Source organism: Cryptotermes secundus, unplaced genomic scaffold, assembly GCF_002891405.2.
Source record: "Cryptotermes secundus unplaced genomic scaffold, Csec_1.0 scaffold1021, whole genome shotgun sequence".
Lineage (NCBI taxonomy): Eukaryota > Metazoa > Arthropoda > Insecta > Blattodea > Kalotermitidae > Cryptotermes > Cryptotermes secundus.
In genome coordinates, this window is record NW_019720728.1 from 149,143 (window position 1) to 164,939 (window position 15,797).

The 15,797-nt window shown below is 38.8% G+C and overlaps 1 protein-coding gene across 5 annotated transcripts in view; it reads right to left on the reverse strand.

The window, feature by feature from the left end:
* The window catches only part of LOC111872835 (V-type proton ATPase 116 kDa subunit a), an 89,181-nt gene that overhangs the window by 38,683 nt on the left and 34,701 nt on the right, over positions 1-15,797 (reverse strand). For all 5 annotated transcript variants that reach the window (XM_023867065.2, XM_023867045.2, XM_023867056.2 and 2 more), the window contains exons 3-4: positions 10,576-10,752; positions 4,954-5,174 (exon numbers count right to left, since the gene is read on the reverse strand). In XM_023867065.2, coding sequence (XP_023722833.1) covers positions 4,954-5,174; positions 10,576-10,752 — 398 coding nt within the window. The remainder of the gene's footprint in view (positions 1-4,953; positions 5,175-10,575; positions 10,753-15,797) is intronic.

The following is a 15,797-nucleotide window of genomic DNA, read 5'->3' on the forward strand; positions in this document are numbered from 1 at the left end:
TTGAGTAAAACCCTAATAGAAGAATTAAAATGATACCTAAGCGAAAAACAATAAAAAGAGTATACGTATGAGTTATGCCCAAACTCATCCACGAGCCAGTACTTTTATTGCAGATTCTGCAGATTAATGTGTTAAAAATATATAGTAAAATTCGATGTACATACCTTTTATGTTGTTATCTGCTTGATGTATACAGGGTGTCCCAGGAGGAATGTGCCAGACTTCGGGTGGGTGTCCTTATGTTAAAGTATGCCGATATAACCCAAAACACCTATGTCCAAAGTTGAATGGTTACGGAGATAATGGCCCAAGAAAAATGTGGTCTTCTTGTGGGTCCACGCACTGTACCTGTCAGCCGACAAGTCTTATTTGTCCTTGAGTGTGGTGATAACGGCTCACACTAGCCGTAAGCTTAAGCTTACACCAGAATGCGTAGTCAACCACGTTACGTCAGTGCTTGCCATTCATCTGACATGTATAGTGCAAGTGTTTTTGTAGTTCAATTTAATGGCTTCATGTCACTCACAAGTTAGTTTGATGTTACAAACATTATTAACATTACAAAAACCATATATTCCTGCCAGTTTTAATATGTATTTGGTAATCAACAAATGTGTAACACCGGTCAAAGTTTCACACTTCTCTGGCCATTATTTCCGTAAACGTTCAACTTTGGACATAGGTAATTTGGGTTATATTGGCATACTTTAACATAAGGAACACCGTCCCGAAATCTGGCACATTCCTCCTGGGACACTCTGTATGTAGGCTGAAATGAAACTATAGTATTCGATTTCACTACGAACGCACAAAAAACAGATCGCACTCTGTATCTCAGCCACGATGCAGCTGTCTGTTCACGCCCATAGAAAGGGCAATAATCTTTTGCAGCTATAATGGAAGGTCTTAGCACTGAAGAAAGGACCCTTCTAGCTATTTCTTGAATAGCCACGCTTTCATTCTTCTGTCATTTAGTCAAAAGATTCGAAAATCTGAAGAGTGTAACAAAGATGTAAGGTTTTCAAGCAGAGAACCAAATGATTTTATTGCTTCCATCTGTTTTATGGCACCAGGGACTGCTAAAATTTGTCAAGTGTTACAAACAGAAACAAATTTATAATGCAGAATAACTCTGTGAAGAACTTGGAAACCAATTTTGCAGTACACATCAAAATTAAAAGAAACAAATTGAAAATAGAGTATAACTTTTTGTATAAAATTTTTCAAATCTTCCATTGTAATATGCGACACTATGTTCTTTGCTGATACAAACAAAGTGAATTCCAACCATTTATCACAAAAATTGTGTTAGACACAGCATTTTTAAATACAATGCTTATAATTGTTTAAGCGCCCTAACATGAATGTACATTTAAATGCAGAGTAGCAACAGGCATTTAAACGTGCACCAGCAGCAGGCATTTAAAGGTTAATTTAGATTTTCTAGACCGGAACTACTACTTTTCCATTCAAGCAGCTCCTCAGTTATCCTCATGAGGCTGATTGGACCCTGTTCCAGACCCAGTACTTCTCAGATCATCTGGTAGTGCCAGAAATCAAATCTGGACCTCTGGATCTGTAGCAGGAACTCTGACAACTGGATGACAGAAGCGGTCTTTATGTGTGTCATTGTGTAAAAAACGTAAATATATTCCTGTGACAGGACGTGGAGGCCGATTAGGTTGCGAGATGTCAGGGCTCCCACATTTTCTAGGCAGTTGGTTCAACAGATGGTGGTGAGGTTGTCAGCCTTACTCGCCAGCTGCCCTTTACCCCCCAGGAAGATTCCTGGTACTCATTTTCTATTAGAGGCTGAGTCAACCCCATGGGCCATAATGCAGCTGGAAGCACTAGGTCAATTAAAAAGCAAGTGACCTCATTGGGAATTGAACCCAGCATAGTGCCTCAACCAACTACACTACCATGTGCTTCATAGGATTATGTAGGTGGCATGTACATGAGATGAGACGAGAGACATGTGTGCTATGATTGTTGAATCTGAAGAGATATATAGAAGGTAGCAGCTTAACTTCTTCAAGCTCATTGGTAACCATATATACCTCCTGTTTTAACATTACAAGAACTATGCATTTTGTCTGCAGAAATATTTATGTGTTTCATATGATTCTCACAATAAATAATGTTTATTTGCTTACAATAGGTTTAACCAATTGATGTTTGTAATGGAAATACATTGTGTTTTCTATGAGGAAGGAACTGAATTTTTAAATACTACAGAAAAAACTGTATTTTGAATATCATCCCGGAAGGGTATGTGTAAAAATTAAAGAGGTAAAGTCCCAGTGCTTAATTAAGAACTGTGGCATGAAGGTATATAGGGGAGTGAAGGTACAGCTCCATGCATTTGGAACTTCTGCATTAGATGTGAATGATTAACTTCACTCTGTGTCTGCTTTATTCCAAGAAAGTCTGCTCCCCTACTGGGAATAAATTATAAGCTTCCAGGTGGTCAGTACCCTGGTCAATATACTGACTGAGCTTCCTCTGCCCCCTGGTGATGGCACAGGGTTTCTGCTGCTGCTGCAAGAAACCAGGAGTGAAACCTGGGCGTTAAAGCCCATGAGGATTTGTTGTGCTGACCACGTGACACCCTCTATCCGCAAACGTTGGCACTAACTTTGCCGACAAGCGACAGTCACTCAGTCGGTATAGTTCGCTTGTGGACTACAGGCCACGGAGTTAGTTAGATAATGCTACACAAAAATCAGTCTATGCACTAGAGAAACTTTAAGATACTTTGCCATCAGTTTCAGTTTACCTCTGGTAAGAATTCCCCTCCTCCTTATGGTTGACAATATATAAGTACTGCAAAAATTATATAAGTTTATCATTCATTCATTTCACAGGTTTTCTTTCCTTTGATTTACAGGCAGCTTATACACACAAGTCTGCAGAGGAATAAGAATGTAGAACGCTAAGAATGGGAACATGGGAAATCATGATACTTACGAAGATTACAGTCTTCTGGGTTGTAACGCCAAGTAGATCAGAGACAGCCTGATGTTTCAGAAGAACTCACTTTCATCCTCAGGGCTGAAGAGTAAGCCAAGAAAAAACAGCAGAAGCGGGTGGAAAGATTACTTGAATTATTCTTCAACCCTGAAGATGGAGGTGATATGCTCCTCCAGGGCATCAGGCTCTCTCCAAACAACATGGCATTACAACACAGAAGACTGAATTCTTCACAGTCATCCCAATGAGAACTTTAAATCCAAAATATTTTATGTTCAGCAATGATTAAACATGCCAGAACTTAGGGAAGTTCTCACTTTAGAAATCGTATGTTACTACATACCCTCACAAGCATTAAAATTAAATTTAAAATTATTTTATTCTCTTCTGCTTAACGTTGTTCAACAGTAATTGCAAATGTTAACATTCTTTTTATAAAAGTACAGAGAGAAGGACCAGGAGGGTGGAGAGAAAATAAGAAACAAAAAGTATTAGAGAACAATTAAAGATTAATACGAGTATATTGGATCTAATAAATAAGAGAAGGTGATATGAGCATATTTTAGATGATGACAGAATCCCAAGAAGGTATCAGATATGAAAATAAAAGGAAAAGGCCCTACAGGAATATCAAGATCAAGATGGGAACGACAGATTATGGAAGATGTGATGTCAAAGGAAGAACAGAAAGAAATGAGAAGAAACTGAGGGGACAGAGTGTGGGAAGACAGAGACAGATGAAGAGGCTTGGTTGTTAGACAATCCATATAAACGTGACATCAGAGAAGGAGGAGATATTTGTGGATTGTGGCCCTATCATTAGAGAATTTTGTTCCATATTGTGATCACCTTAAAAGCATAGCTGATATAGTGACTAGCTATAGGCTGGAGAACCATGGAGTCGGAGTTTGGGTCCCAGTAGTGTCAAGAATTTTCACTTCTCCACGTCGCCCAGATTGCATCTGGGGCCCACCAAGCCTCCTATCCATAGGGTACCAGGGGCTCTTTCCCAGGGGTTTAAAGCAGCAGTGGCGTGAAGCTGACCACTCACCTCCAGCTAGTGCTGAGGTCAAGAAAATGTGGATCTATACATCCACTTCCCCATATGCCTTCATGGCGCAGAGCTTAATTACTTAGCACAGGGATAACTTTACCCTTACCTGTACCTTATGACCACCTGCCTCGTTGCATATTCAATGATCAACTACATCCTTCTGAACATAATCACAGTTAAAAAGGAAACAAATGAAAGTCTTTTGTGAGTTTAGACTGTGTTAGAATGACATCTGTTTTACTCTTTTAGTGTAGTACTCTGTCACAGAATGACTCTGAACTAAATATTAAACATTTCACGTGCTTCATATTTAACTTTGGTTTAACAATGAACATTTAATACTGACTGTTTATTCATTCAGTGTAGGCCTACAGGGTTTCAATTTCTTGCCAATTTTCTAAAAATGAACAGCTGCATGTGAATTTAATGTTTGTTTATTGTTTATTACAAGGGAAGAATTTACATAGTCTTGACTGTTTCATTTATTATTCCTCCTGCTGAACACACCTGTTAAGTGTACACTGTATAAATTTACAATCTTGTCTGTAACTACTATGAGCATAAGAAAACAATATGAGCATGGATTAAGGAGTCAGGACACCTCAGTCAACAGTGACAGGCTACAGGCTGGAGGTTGGGGGTCAATTCCCAGCAGGGGCAAGACTTGTCTCTCCTCCACAGCATCCAGATTGTCTCTGAGGCCCACCCAGCCACCTCTCCAATGGGTACCAGGGGCTCTTTCCCTGGGGGGGTAAAGTGGCAGGGACATGAACCTGACAAAGTACTTCCATCTAGTGCCAAAGTCAAGAATTGTGAAGGTATATCTCCACTCTCCCATGTGTCTTCATGGCATAGTGCTTAATTAATTAAGCACAGGGACAACTTTACCTTTAAGGGATTAAAATGCAATATGATTTCCTACTGACCCTAGACGTCCACGGATGTGAGTGGTCTGTGCCGCTGAGTCCTCGCTGATGAGTGCACGTGTCAGTGAGTCCGTACCACCGATCCCTTCCTGTTCATTGAAGAACGATTCTGTTTTCTCTAGGACATGTTTCAGTTCAGTCAACTCCAGAAAATTTGACTTGAGGTTCACAGCATTTTGACTCAGCTCCAAGATCTCATTTTCTGTCTTCTCCAGAGCAGTCTGTAAGATAGATGAGACATCAGTAACACCAAATTTACAATGAATACGATATTTTCAGAGCTTCTCTATACCCTGTTAAGAAAGTAATGAAAAACACAAAAACATCCATCCAAACCTACAATTAGAACATCTTTAAATGCTAATTACGTTAGTCAACAAGGTAATATAAAAGAAAATTAAAACCAAAATTTATGAAGTTCATCATCATGCAGTTTTCTTCATCAACATTTATAATATAGAATAAGTAATGTACCCACTGACTGTATTTTATTCTCTATTCAGTGGTTATGTTTATAATTTGTATGTAGTTCTGTATGGTTGTGAAACTCAGTCTCTGACATTAAGGGAAGAACGTACTCATAGACTGAGTGTGTTTAAGAAAAGAGATCCAAGAAGAAGAAATAATAGGAAATGCATGCTTGTTTCATTAATGAATCTTCACATGCCATTTGCATCAACAGGCAAGCTTTGACCCCCAGCTTCCTAATCTTTTAGCAAAACTGAATGTGCATGTGTTGTTCTCTAGGAGCTGGGATAGCTCACTCAGTATAGCATCTAGCTACGGGCTGGACAACAGAGGGGTCAGAGTTTGAGTCCTGGTAGGGTCATGAATTTTCTCTTCTCCATGTCATTCAGACCGGCTCTGTGTACCCACCCTCCCATCCAATGGGTACAGGGAGCTCTATCCTCAGGGGTAAAGCAGCTGTGGCGTGAAGCTGACCACTCACTTCCTGCTAGTTCCGAGGTCAAAAAAATGTAGATCTATACACCCACTCCCTCGACACGCCTTCATGGTGTAGTGCTTATTTAGTGAAGCACAGGGACAACTTTTCTTTACTTTTTACTTTTATGTGTTGTTCTCTACTCTTGGACATAATTACATCAACATGTGGCAGAAGTACCATGATTTTAAACACTGATCATGAAGGACTGAAGCAATAGACACATTTAGTGCAGCCATGTCCTTGTACAGCTGATTTATCTGAGATATGCAATTGGACATCGCTCAACTGATAACAGCAGCTCTAATGTTGTATGCACACATTTGCATGTAATACAATGGAGGATTAAGAAAACAATACTGCATAAAACAAGGTTATAATTGTTACAAAGATAATACTAACAAGAAGACAAGAATATTTATTTCTCCTACATCAGAAGATGGGGGCCCGCAGTAGCGTAGTTGGTTGTGGCACTAGGCTACAAGCTGGAAGGTTGCGGGTTCAAGTCCTGATGAGGGCACTGATTTTTTTCAATTGAACTAATCCTTCCAGCCGCACTATGGCCCAGGGGTCGACTCAGCCTCTAACAGAAATGAGTACCAGGAATATTCTTGGGGGTAAAGGGCGGCTGGCACGTAGGGCTGACAACCTTGCCGACTGTCTAGAGAAAATGTGGGAACCTCACCATCTCACAACCCTATGGGACAGCCTGTTACTGGGTTAGATTTAAGTGGCCTCCGTAGTCTTAGAGGTAACGTTCCCACCTCATGACTTGTGGTATGCGGGTTCAAATACCTGGCGGAGGTCGTCGAATTTTTAAGGGCGGAAAAATTCAGGGAACAAGGCCTCTGGGAGGGACTTTAAGCTGTGTGTCCCGTGTCGTAACTTTACGGCATGTAAAAGAACCTCATATCGCCAAAGGGGATCACTGAGCCAAATTCCAGGACGTTTCCCGCCCAACAATAGTCTCTAAGGCCTCTGATAGATGGGGGAAGCATTATAGACACCGCTAACCAAGTGGCCGAACTCACTTGCTCGGCGGGACTGATAGTACGCACCATTTATCGGTAGGGTAAAGAGACTGGTAGAATATCATAGAGGGAAGCACAATAGATCAAACTGGTCATGGTGCATGGGGAAACCCACCCTCTCTAAATAACTAACTAACTAACTAACTAACTACTGGGATAGATTTACCTTATTTTTACTTTTTACATCAGAAGATTGAAAATATCACCATGAATTTAGCCACATAATCACTGGTACATTTGTCTTAAATTGGGATTTCACTGTATATAAAGCCCCCTGGCTTGAAATTCTGTCTTACTGTTATTATATAGAAGTAACTGTTATTGGTAGTTACAAATAGGACTGACATGCAGCAGTGAGGGGCACCTATGCTTCTGTCGCCACTGCAGCCTAAATATTTGCCAAACACAAATTTCCAATATTAATAGCATGCACGTTCCACAAAATCATGGCTTAATCTTTAAGTGCCGAAGTGCCCCATTTGTGCCAGTGGTGAGTAAGGTCGTCGTGGCCAAAGTACCCCGTTTTGGCCAGTCGGGCATTTAAACTCCGCTAGGGGAAGCGCGCGCATACGTCGCTAGTAGAAGCGAATGTACAGTCCTAAATATTTATTTTTAAATGTAGTAATTACCAGAGAGACTTGAGTAAAGCCCTAATAGAAAAATTGAAATGATACCTAAGTGAACAACTACAACAACCAAAAGAGTATACGTATGAGTTATGCCCAAACTCATCCATGAGCCCGTACTTTTATTGCAGATTCTGCAGATTAATGTGTTAAAAATATATAGTAAAATTCGATGTACATATCTTTTTTGTTCTTATCTGCTTGATGTATATATAGGCTGAAATAAAACTACAGTATTCGATTTCACTAAGCACGCACAGAAAACACACTGCACTCTGAATCTCAGCCGAGATGCAGCTGTGTGTTCAGGCCCATAGATAGGCAATAAGCTTTTGCAGCTATAACGGAAGGTTTTAGCACTGAAGAAGGGACCCCTCTAGATTTCTCTTGAATAGCCATTCTTTCATTCTTTTGACCTTCAGTCAAAAGATTCGAAAATCCGAAGAGTGTAAGCAGTGCTAGCAGAAGGCCAAATGATGTTATTGCTTCCATCTGTTTTATGACATCAGGGACTGCTAAAATTTGTCAAGTGTTAAAAACAGAAATGAATTTGTAATGCAGAACAACTCAGTGAAGAACTGAGAAATCATTTTTGCAGTACTCATCAAAATTAAAAGAAAAAAATTGAAAATGGAGTATAATTTGTATAAAAAATTTCAAATCTTCCGTTATAATATGCAACAGTATGTTCTTTGTTGATACAAACAAAATTAATTCCATCCATTTATCATAAAAATTTAGTTAGATACAGCATTTTTAAACAGAATGCTTAAAATTGTTTAGGCACACTAACAGAAACGGACATTTAAACTCAGAGTACCAATGGGCATTTAAACGCGCACCAGCAGCGGGCATTTAAATAAACTCCTGCCAGCTCAAGCTTACCACTATTTCAGAAGTCTGGCGTTTAAAGGTTAATGAATATAAGAGTGATCAATGGAAAGTTTAGCTGTAGAAACTGTACTTACAGATGGGAATTATTTATTTTGACTGTTGTGCTATGTTGCTGCATTTCAAACCATTTTGAATTAGGTGTGGCTAAACATTAATACTAAAGATTACATCATATGCATGCTGAAAAATATGCATCATATGGTGGTAAGTTGAATAATGACCATTAGTAAAATTTACAAACTGTCTGTCAGTGTTTAGTTTGTAACTGAGGCCCACATTACTCAACCACCAACTGTTTCAGTTGGTCAAGATAATGAATGAAAGAAATGCATCTCTGCTGTTCAGTGGTGAATTAGGAAATGGCTATTATGCTTTCTTGTCACTTTAAGAAAAAAAAGAGGTTAGGTATTTTTGATAAAGTTTGTGTCTACAGACAAACCTACAAAAAGAATTTCCTCTACACAGCAGAAGTACTTAGTTCATACTGTTATTCTATCAAGTTAAGTTAACTTATCAATTATTAATGCAGTAATTGATAAGTTAAACAGATCCTGTTTTGCAATCCGATCAGTTAAATCCTTTTTACCACTGGAGACATTAAAAATGATGTATTTTTCCTATGTACATTCTATAATAACGTATGGATTAATATTCTGAGGTAACTCCCCGCATAGTATAAAAGTGCTTAGGATGCAGAAAAGGATAATTAGGATTATAACAAATACAACAAAGAGAACATCGTGTCGTAGTTTGTTTCAAGAATTGGATATCCTCCCCCTACAAGCTCAATATATATTGTCGATCTCTCTGTTTGTCATAGTAAATAAGGAATTGTTCACATTCAACTCACAAATGCATAATTGTAGTACCAGATCTATCTGTGATCTGCATTATCCGCAAACTAGTCTGACACAATTCCAAAAAGGAATATGTTACATGGGGGTAAAGATCTTTAATCATTTGCCACCAAAAATCAAATCTATGTCTAATGACTTGAAAAATTTTAAAATTCAGTTGACAACATTTTTATTGCAAAACTCTTTTTATACATGTGATGAATTCTTTAGTAACAAATTTGCCTAGAAATAAGGATAATAACATAAACAATTTTAATATTGCATAATTTTATGTATGGTGATGTAAGACTGTTTTTTTATATAAATTTAACACATGTTTTTTTATCTATTTTAATGATTATAAACTGTACATATATATTTATATTTGTATTGTACTATATTAATTATGTGACTGGTTCTATATCTATGTATATGGATTTATGGAATATACAATAAATGAATGAAAGTATCCTAATATAAATTTCTCACTGAAATTTCAATGGACTTTATGCTAGTCATACTCATATTTTTAAATTCTTTTAAATGAAGAATAACATTCTTTTAACCAGCATCAAAATTAAAATATTTAGGAACATAAAACACAAGTGTATTCAGCGTTGGAGTGAAGAAAAAAAGCAGAACAAATTTAAAACCAATATATTTAGGGCTGGGCCAGAAGACAGAACAGATACAAGTATTTTCAGGGTTCACTACTCCAAATTTTCATGAGTTAATCATCATTCTAGTGTTGTTCCATACTCATTTACCACCACCTCTTGAGGTGTGCAATTTCCCTGACTAGGCAACATGGTATTACACCTTCAGTTTTCAAGTTTGGAACCATTGGATTGTTACTGAGTAAAGAAGTTAGTCTTAGAATTTTTTCTGATATTCTTTGAAATTCCAGCACATAACACATAGACAGCATTACCACAGAGATGCAGTTTTGTATACTTTCTGTGTGTTATGGTGCCCAGATTGTTGCCAAGACTAACAAACAAACACAGATTCTCGTCACCTCTGGACACTAACATCTGCACTGTCTACAGTTATAAAACCAACACAACTATGACAGTAATAAGGTGAAAAAATGTAACATATTGTAGCTTTAGTAAAGAGACCATAAAAACTAATTACATGTCACCAAAAACAAGGATTTTAAGAAGGTTTATAAAGTAAAGGTTTGGAGGAGATGGATGCTACTTCACTCAAAGTAAGAAGAGTTGCCCACGTCACTTGATAAAACAAATACACAATGTGTTTGGTTCATAAACGTGTATATTTTGCCATACCTCGAGATCCGCGATCTCCCTTGGGTTGGGTGAGTTAGGTAGGTCTTCAATTTCAGGAATATGCAAATTTTCCTTGTTGACTTCAGCTTCAATGTAACGAAGTTTCCGTTCAAGCTCATCACAGCGCCGTACTTCATTTACAAATTTGCGCTGAAAGGCATTCACGTCTGCATTCAACTGCAATATGAACACTTTGATTTTAATATACTGTTAACAGATTTGATCAACACGTTGCCAGACAACAGCTCTGTAAACACAGTCCAACACGCAACAATAGATGAGGCTGTGTTTTCTATGTAGTCTGCACCACGTCCAGTGCTGGTAACAGACTAATGAACTCGCAGTCTGGCACATGACATGTGTTATCTGTGTGGTGTGCGCCACACAATAGAGGGACTGCGTTTACTGTGTGTGGTCTGTGCCAAGGGGATATAAGAGACAATATTATATTTAAGCATCCTGTTGCACTCCATACGATAAATGACATGATACATATGATGAACAAGATCAAGGACACATAATATATTGTTTGCACTTGGGACGGAATTTGTATCATTATATCATTTGCAACAGACGTGACCAGAGTGGTTTGAACGGCTGTTGTACTGCGATGTGGAAAGCAAATGGAAAAACTACCACATTATCACTTTTCCTGGATAGTCTCTTTCCAAAAACAGAAGATCGCATTAAGTGGACGAACTGTTTTGGAAGAGACTGTGGACCTGTCGTCTGACAGATTACTGATGAATGAATATCATTTATCGGATATAAGAGATACAGGAATGGGAAGTGACTTCATTTGAGTTCCGAAGTTCAAAGAGAACAGCAGTGTAACCAGAAGAAGAATTAGAAGACTTAGTGTGTGACGTTACATGTGCTGTAGTACATCAATATTGGGAATGTGTAATTTAGTGTGACTTTTATAGTTCCTGTGTTTTAATTGCATTACCAGGAGATGACTAATGTGTGTGTTACAGTAAATTATAACACACTGATATATTGGGTTTTTGGACTTTATCCATCGTCCTGGTTTTTAAGATAACAAATAAAAACACGACGTTTCGGAAACTTGATCTGTTTCCATCCTCAGGTGAAGGAAAACACCTATTCTGTTGGGTCCGTTAGAAAGAGCTAACCTCAATCACTGGACAAACCGATGTCACAAAACACGAAGATTAAAAATACCTGAGACCAGGCTAAGTCCATGAGAGTTAATAAGAAAAATATTCATAACAAATTGTAGCAAACACTTACAAGCGTGGAACCAGGATAGATAGATCTGTAGAAATTTATGCCACGAAACTGAACTCGTAACCAGGTCCATGACCCCACGGCATGGAATAGAAAGAAGAACTAGTAACAAAAACTAATAGTGTCTAACTAGCATCAACAATGGAGTAAATCACGTCTATCTAATTTAGAACTTAATAGAAATAAATAAAAGCATATATCACGTCATACAGATCTTCTATGTGAATTGGTGACTTCATTGCTGATAATAGGGATCCAAATGGGAGAAAAGTCCAAACTGGGTTGGCTAATTGGGTTGGCCGAGCATGCCATGTGGGCCGCTTCCTTGTATTTCCTATACCTGACGTGGCTTTCAATATCCAAAATCTTAGCTTCATCCCAGCCTACCCTATGTCCCTCTTCATAGGCATGTTGGGCTAGTTTAGATTTTTCTAGAAGACCTTCTTTTAGGTTATGCCTATGTTCCCGGAGCATGGGAACATGTTTTGTGACATCGGTTTGTCCAGTGATTGAGGCTAGCTCTTTCTAACGGACCCAACAGAATAGGTGTTTTCCTTCACCTGAGGACGGAAACAGATCCAGTTTCCGAAACGTCGTGTTTTTATTTGTTATCTTAAAAACCAGGACGATGGATAAAGTCCAAAAACCCAATATATCAGTGTGTTATACACCATCGTCAGAATCCTATAGTAACTACTAGTAAATTATAAAGTGTAGAAATAGCGACAGCGCTATAATTATGTGCAATTACTGGTGGTGTGTATCAGGAGTAAATAAACCCGTTCATCCAATCAAGAACTAACACACATGACAATACCATACCCCATCAAGTTAACGAAATAAAAATTAATTTGGTTACTAATTTAGTCAGACAGGTTCATCCCTCTGTAGATCAGATTGCACAAAGTAACTAGCTTACACCAAAATGTCTTCTCACCCACAAGCACTGGTGTGTGGCAGTCCACAAACATTAAATGTTCCAAGTAGATTCTACAGGATTCTGACGATGGTGCACATGATACTCAGAATTACTGGGTTTTCGGACTTTGTCCATTGTCTGGTATTCTAAAAACTAGAAAACACAATGTTTCAGAAACTGGATCTGTTTCCATCCTCATGTGAGAGACCTAACAGAGTAGTATCTGCCCCACACCTGAGGACCGAAATGGATCCAGCTTCTAAAACGTGTTTTCTAGTGTTTAGAATACTGGACGATGGATGAAGTATGAAAACCAAGTAATTCTGATTAAGTGTTTCCTTGTGCAATGTTTTAAAATTTTCCGCTTTTTGCAGACATCATATTGACAAATGTGAATCAGGAGAGCTCAGTTGGTATAGTGACTAGCTACTTGGCTGGATGAGCGATGGGTCAGAGTTCAAGTCCCAGTGGATTCAAGAATTTTAACTTATCCATGTTGCCCGGATCGGCTCTGGGGTCTACCCAACCACCTATCCAATGGGTACCAGGGGGCTCTTTCCCTGGGAGTAAAGCGGCCGGGGCATGAAGCTGACCACTCACTTCCAACTAGTGAAAGATCAAGAAAACTTGGGTCTATACATCCATTCCCCTATACACTTTCATGGTGTAGTGTTTACTTAGTTAAATACAGGAACAACTTTACCTTTACCATATTTTTAAATGTTAAAGAAAGCTAATGCCATCTGTTAGAAACACCTGGGATGAACTACCACCAAATCAGTTCACAAACATATCATAAACGCTTGGTAAACACCCCGTCCCCCTCCCCCGCAGTGACATAACAAGGGACACCGCAGTTGCTATGCAGCAATAAGCAACTCTAGGCAGCACTGCCCAGCAACGCCTTTGTAAAGACAGCAGGGAGTCCGTGCAAAGACTGTTGCTAGGCAATCGGTAAACATGACGTTAGGCAACAGTGGTACCTATCACGTAACTGTTTTCTGTGTTGTCTGTGCTGATGCTAAATAAGGAGCAGCGAACACTATCCAGTTACTAGTTAGTTACTAGTGAGTGATTAGTCAGTTGAGTTTCAATGTAGCGATCGCCGAGTTCAGTGATTATTGAGTATTGAGCCAGTTACTAGTGAGTGAGTTACTAGAGAGAGAGTAACCAGTCAATTGCTGTCTATCTTTCGCCGGAGTATTTGTGATACTGCCAATGGCAGTAATGTTGAGATTGTAAATTGTGTGATTGTAAGAGCGAGTGGAATAAATTCGCTACATCAAATAAGGCGTAAAGTTATCTGTCACATTATACACCCAACGCGTGATAATATTATGCTCAGCTGTGAAAGGACTAATTCAGTACAGCAACGCACTCAGAAAAGCTGCTCATAGAGATAAAAGTGGCAGTGACCACACTGAATATCTAATCTCATGGGGAAGAGAAGATTCTTTCAGTCTGTTGAGAAAAATAGCCCTTTTGTATGCTAAACTTGTCCATATGCTTAATTGTAGGGAAATGCAGATGTATGGGTGTGTGAATGCATTCTAAACCTCCACAATAGATGAAAGCAAACTGTCAGCTTCATTCCCTAGCCACTTTATTCACGAAGAAATGGGCCCTGGTACTTTTACACATTAGACAGGAGACTGGATGGTCCCAGAACCAGTCTGGATGTGCTAGAGATGAGAAAATCTCTTCCACCTGTTGGACATGGAATTCCCAAATCTTCAGCCTTCCAGCCTATAGCCATTTCACTTAGTGGGGGGTGGAGTCCAGCTGGGTCCACTTGGCACAGTGGCCACTGATTGGCCTACTGTACCTGCCCCAGGTGATTATGATGATGGAGAATATGGTGGAATGAAGATTGGCAGGGGAAACCGAATTACTCGGAGAAAACCCGCCCAGCGCCACTTTGTCCACCACAAATCTCACTTGACCAGAACTGGGATCAAACCCAAGCCTTGTGGCAAGCCAGCAACTAACTGCTTGAGCTGTGGCGCGGCCTTTAGGCTGTAGCCATTACTGTAATGATTCCATTTATGAGTAAAATCAATCAAAACAGAATTAGAGCCCCACAGTTTTCACTCTCTCATATACATATGTGGTGTACAAAAAAAAGTTGTGATTGTGGGAAAAATAATTTTGAATTTTTAATGTATTTACATGTTTTCAGCACCCCTCAATAGGAAAAGGTGGTTTTGGAATACCATCCGTCTATTTTTCTGTCTATATGCATGTATGTACAAATGTGTGCCTCACAAGCACATGAATGGTTGAACATACTTTATTCATATTCCAGGTTTAAGAGTTTATCCATTCTCAGTTATGGGCTGGGTGCTTAAGAACATGCTAGCTTCAGAAACAGAGGCAAATCATAGGAGCACCCAAACATAAAACTGTGATTTTCTTAGAAATAGCTGAAACGATTTTGATTGAATTTCAGTCATTCATGAAGATTGTTTTCGTAAATAAATCAGAAAGGTAGTATTTTCAGGAAAACACACAGGTAGGCCCTTTAAATACGTAAGTATGTTCTGTGTTTTTCCACCAATCGCCTGTCAGATTAAGAAAATTTTGGTTTCATTATCAAAATTCATGCACAAGCACAAACTTTAATAGTTTTTATACTTCATCTCTGACTCATAATACAGAGTTAAGTGAGAGAGCACAAATTCTGTAAGCAAAGTACATTCAATTTGAAAACTTCTGCAGTCTGGGGTGTTTCGCAGTTTCTTGTCTATAAGCAGAGAAAATACCAATGGAACTTCAATATCAATCTTATACCTTTACACAAAGGAATATACAACTGTGCTGTTCCTTCAAGTACATAAAAATGGAAACGTCTCTGATATGGAACCTTGCATTAGCAGTTTTAAATTTCTGCCAACTAAATCCAACTCACACCTTCATGACTTACATCGAAAAAACTGGCTTTTATTTTGGAGGTGAACAGTTCAAGTCTCATCTGGGCCACCAACTATTGTAACAGATTTCTCATAGTTTACCTTAACCCATTAATACTAATGTTGGGATAGTTCCCTGAAAC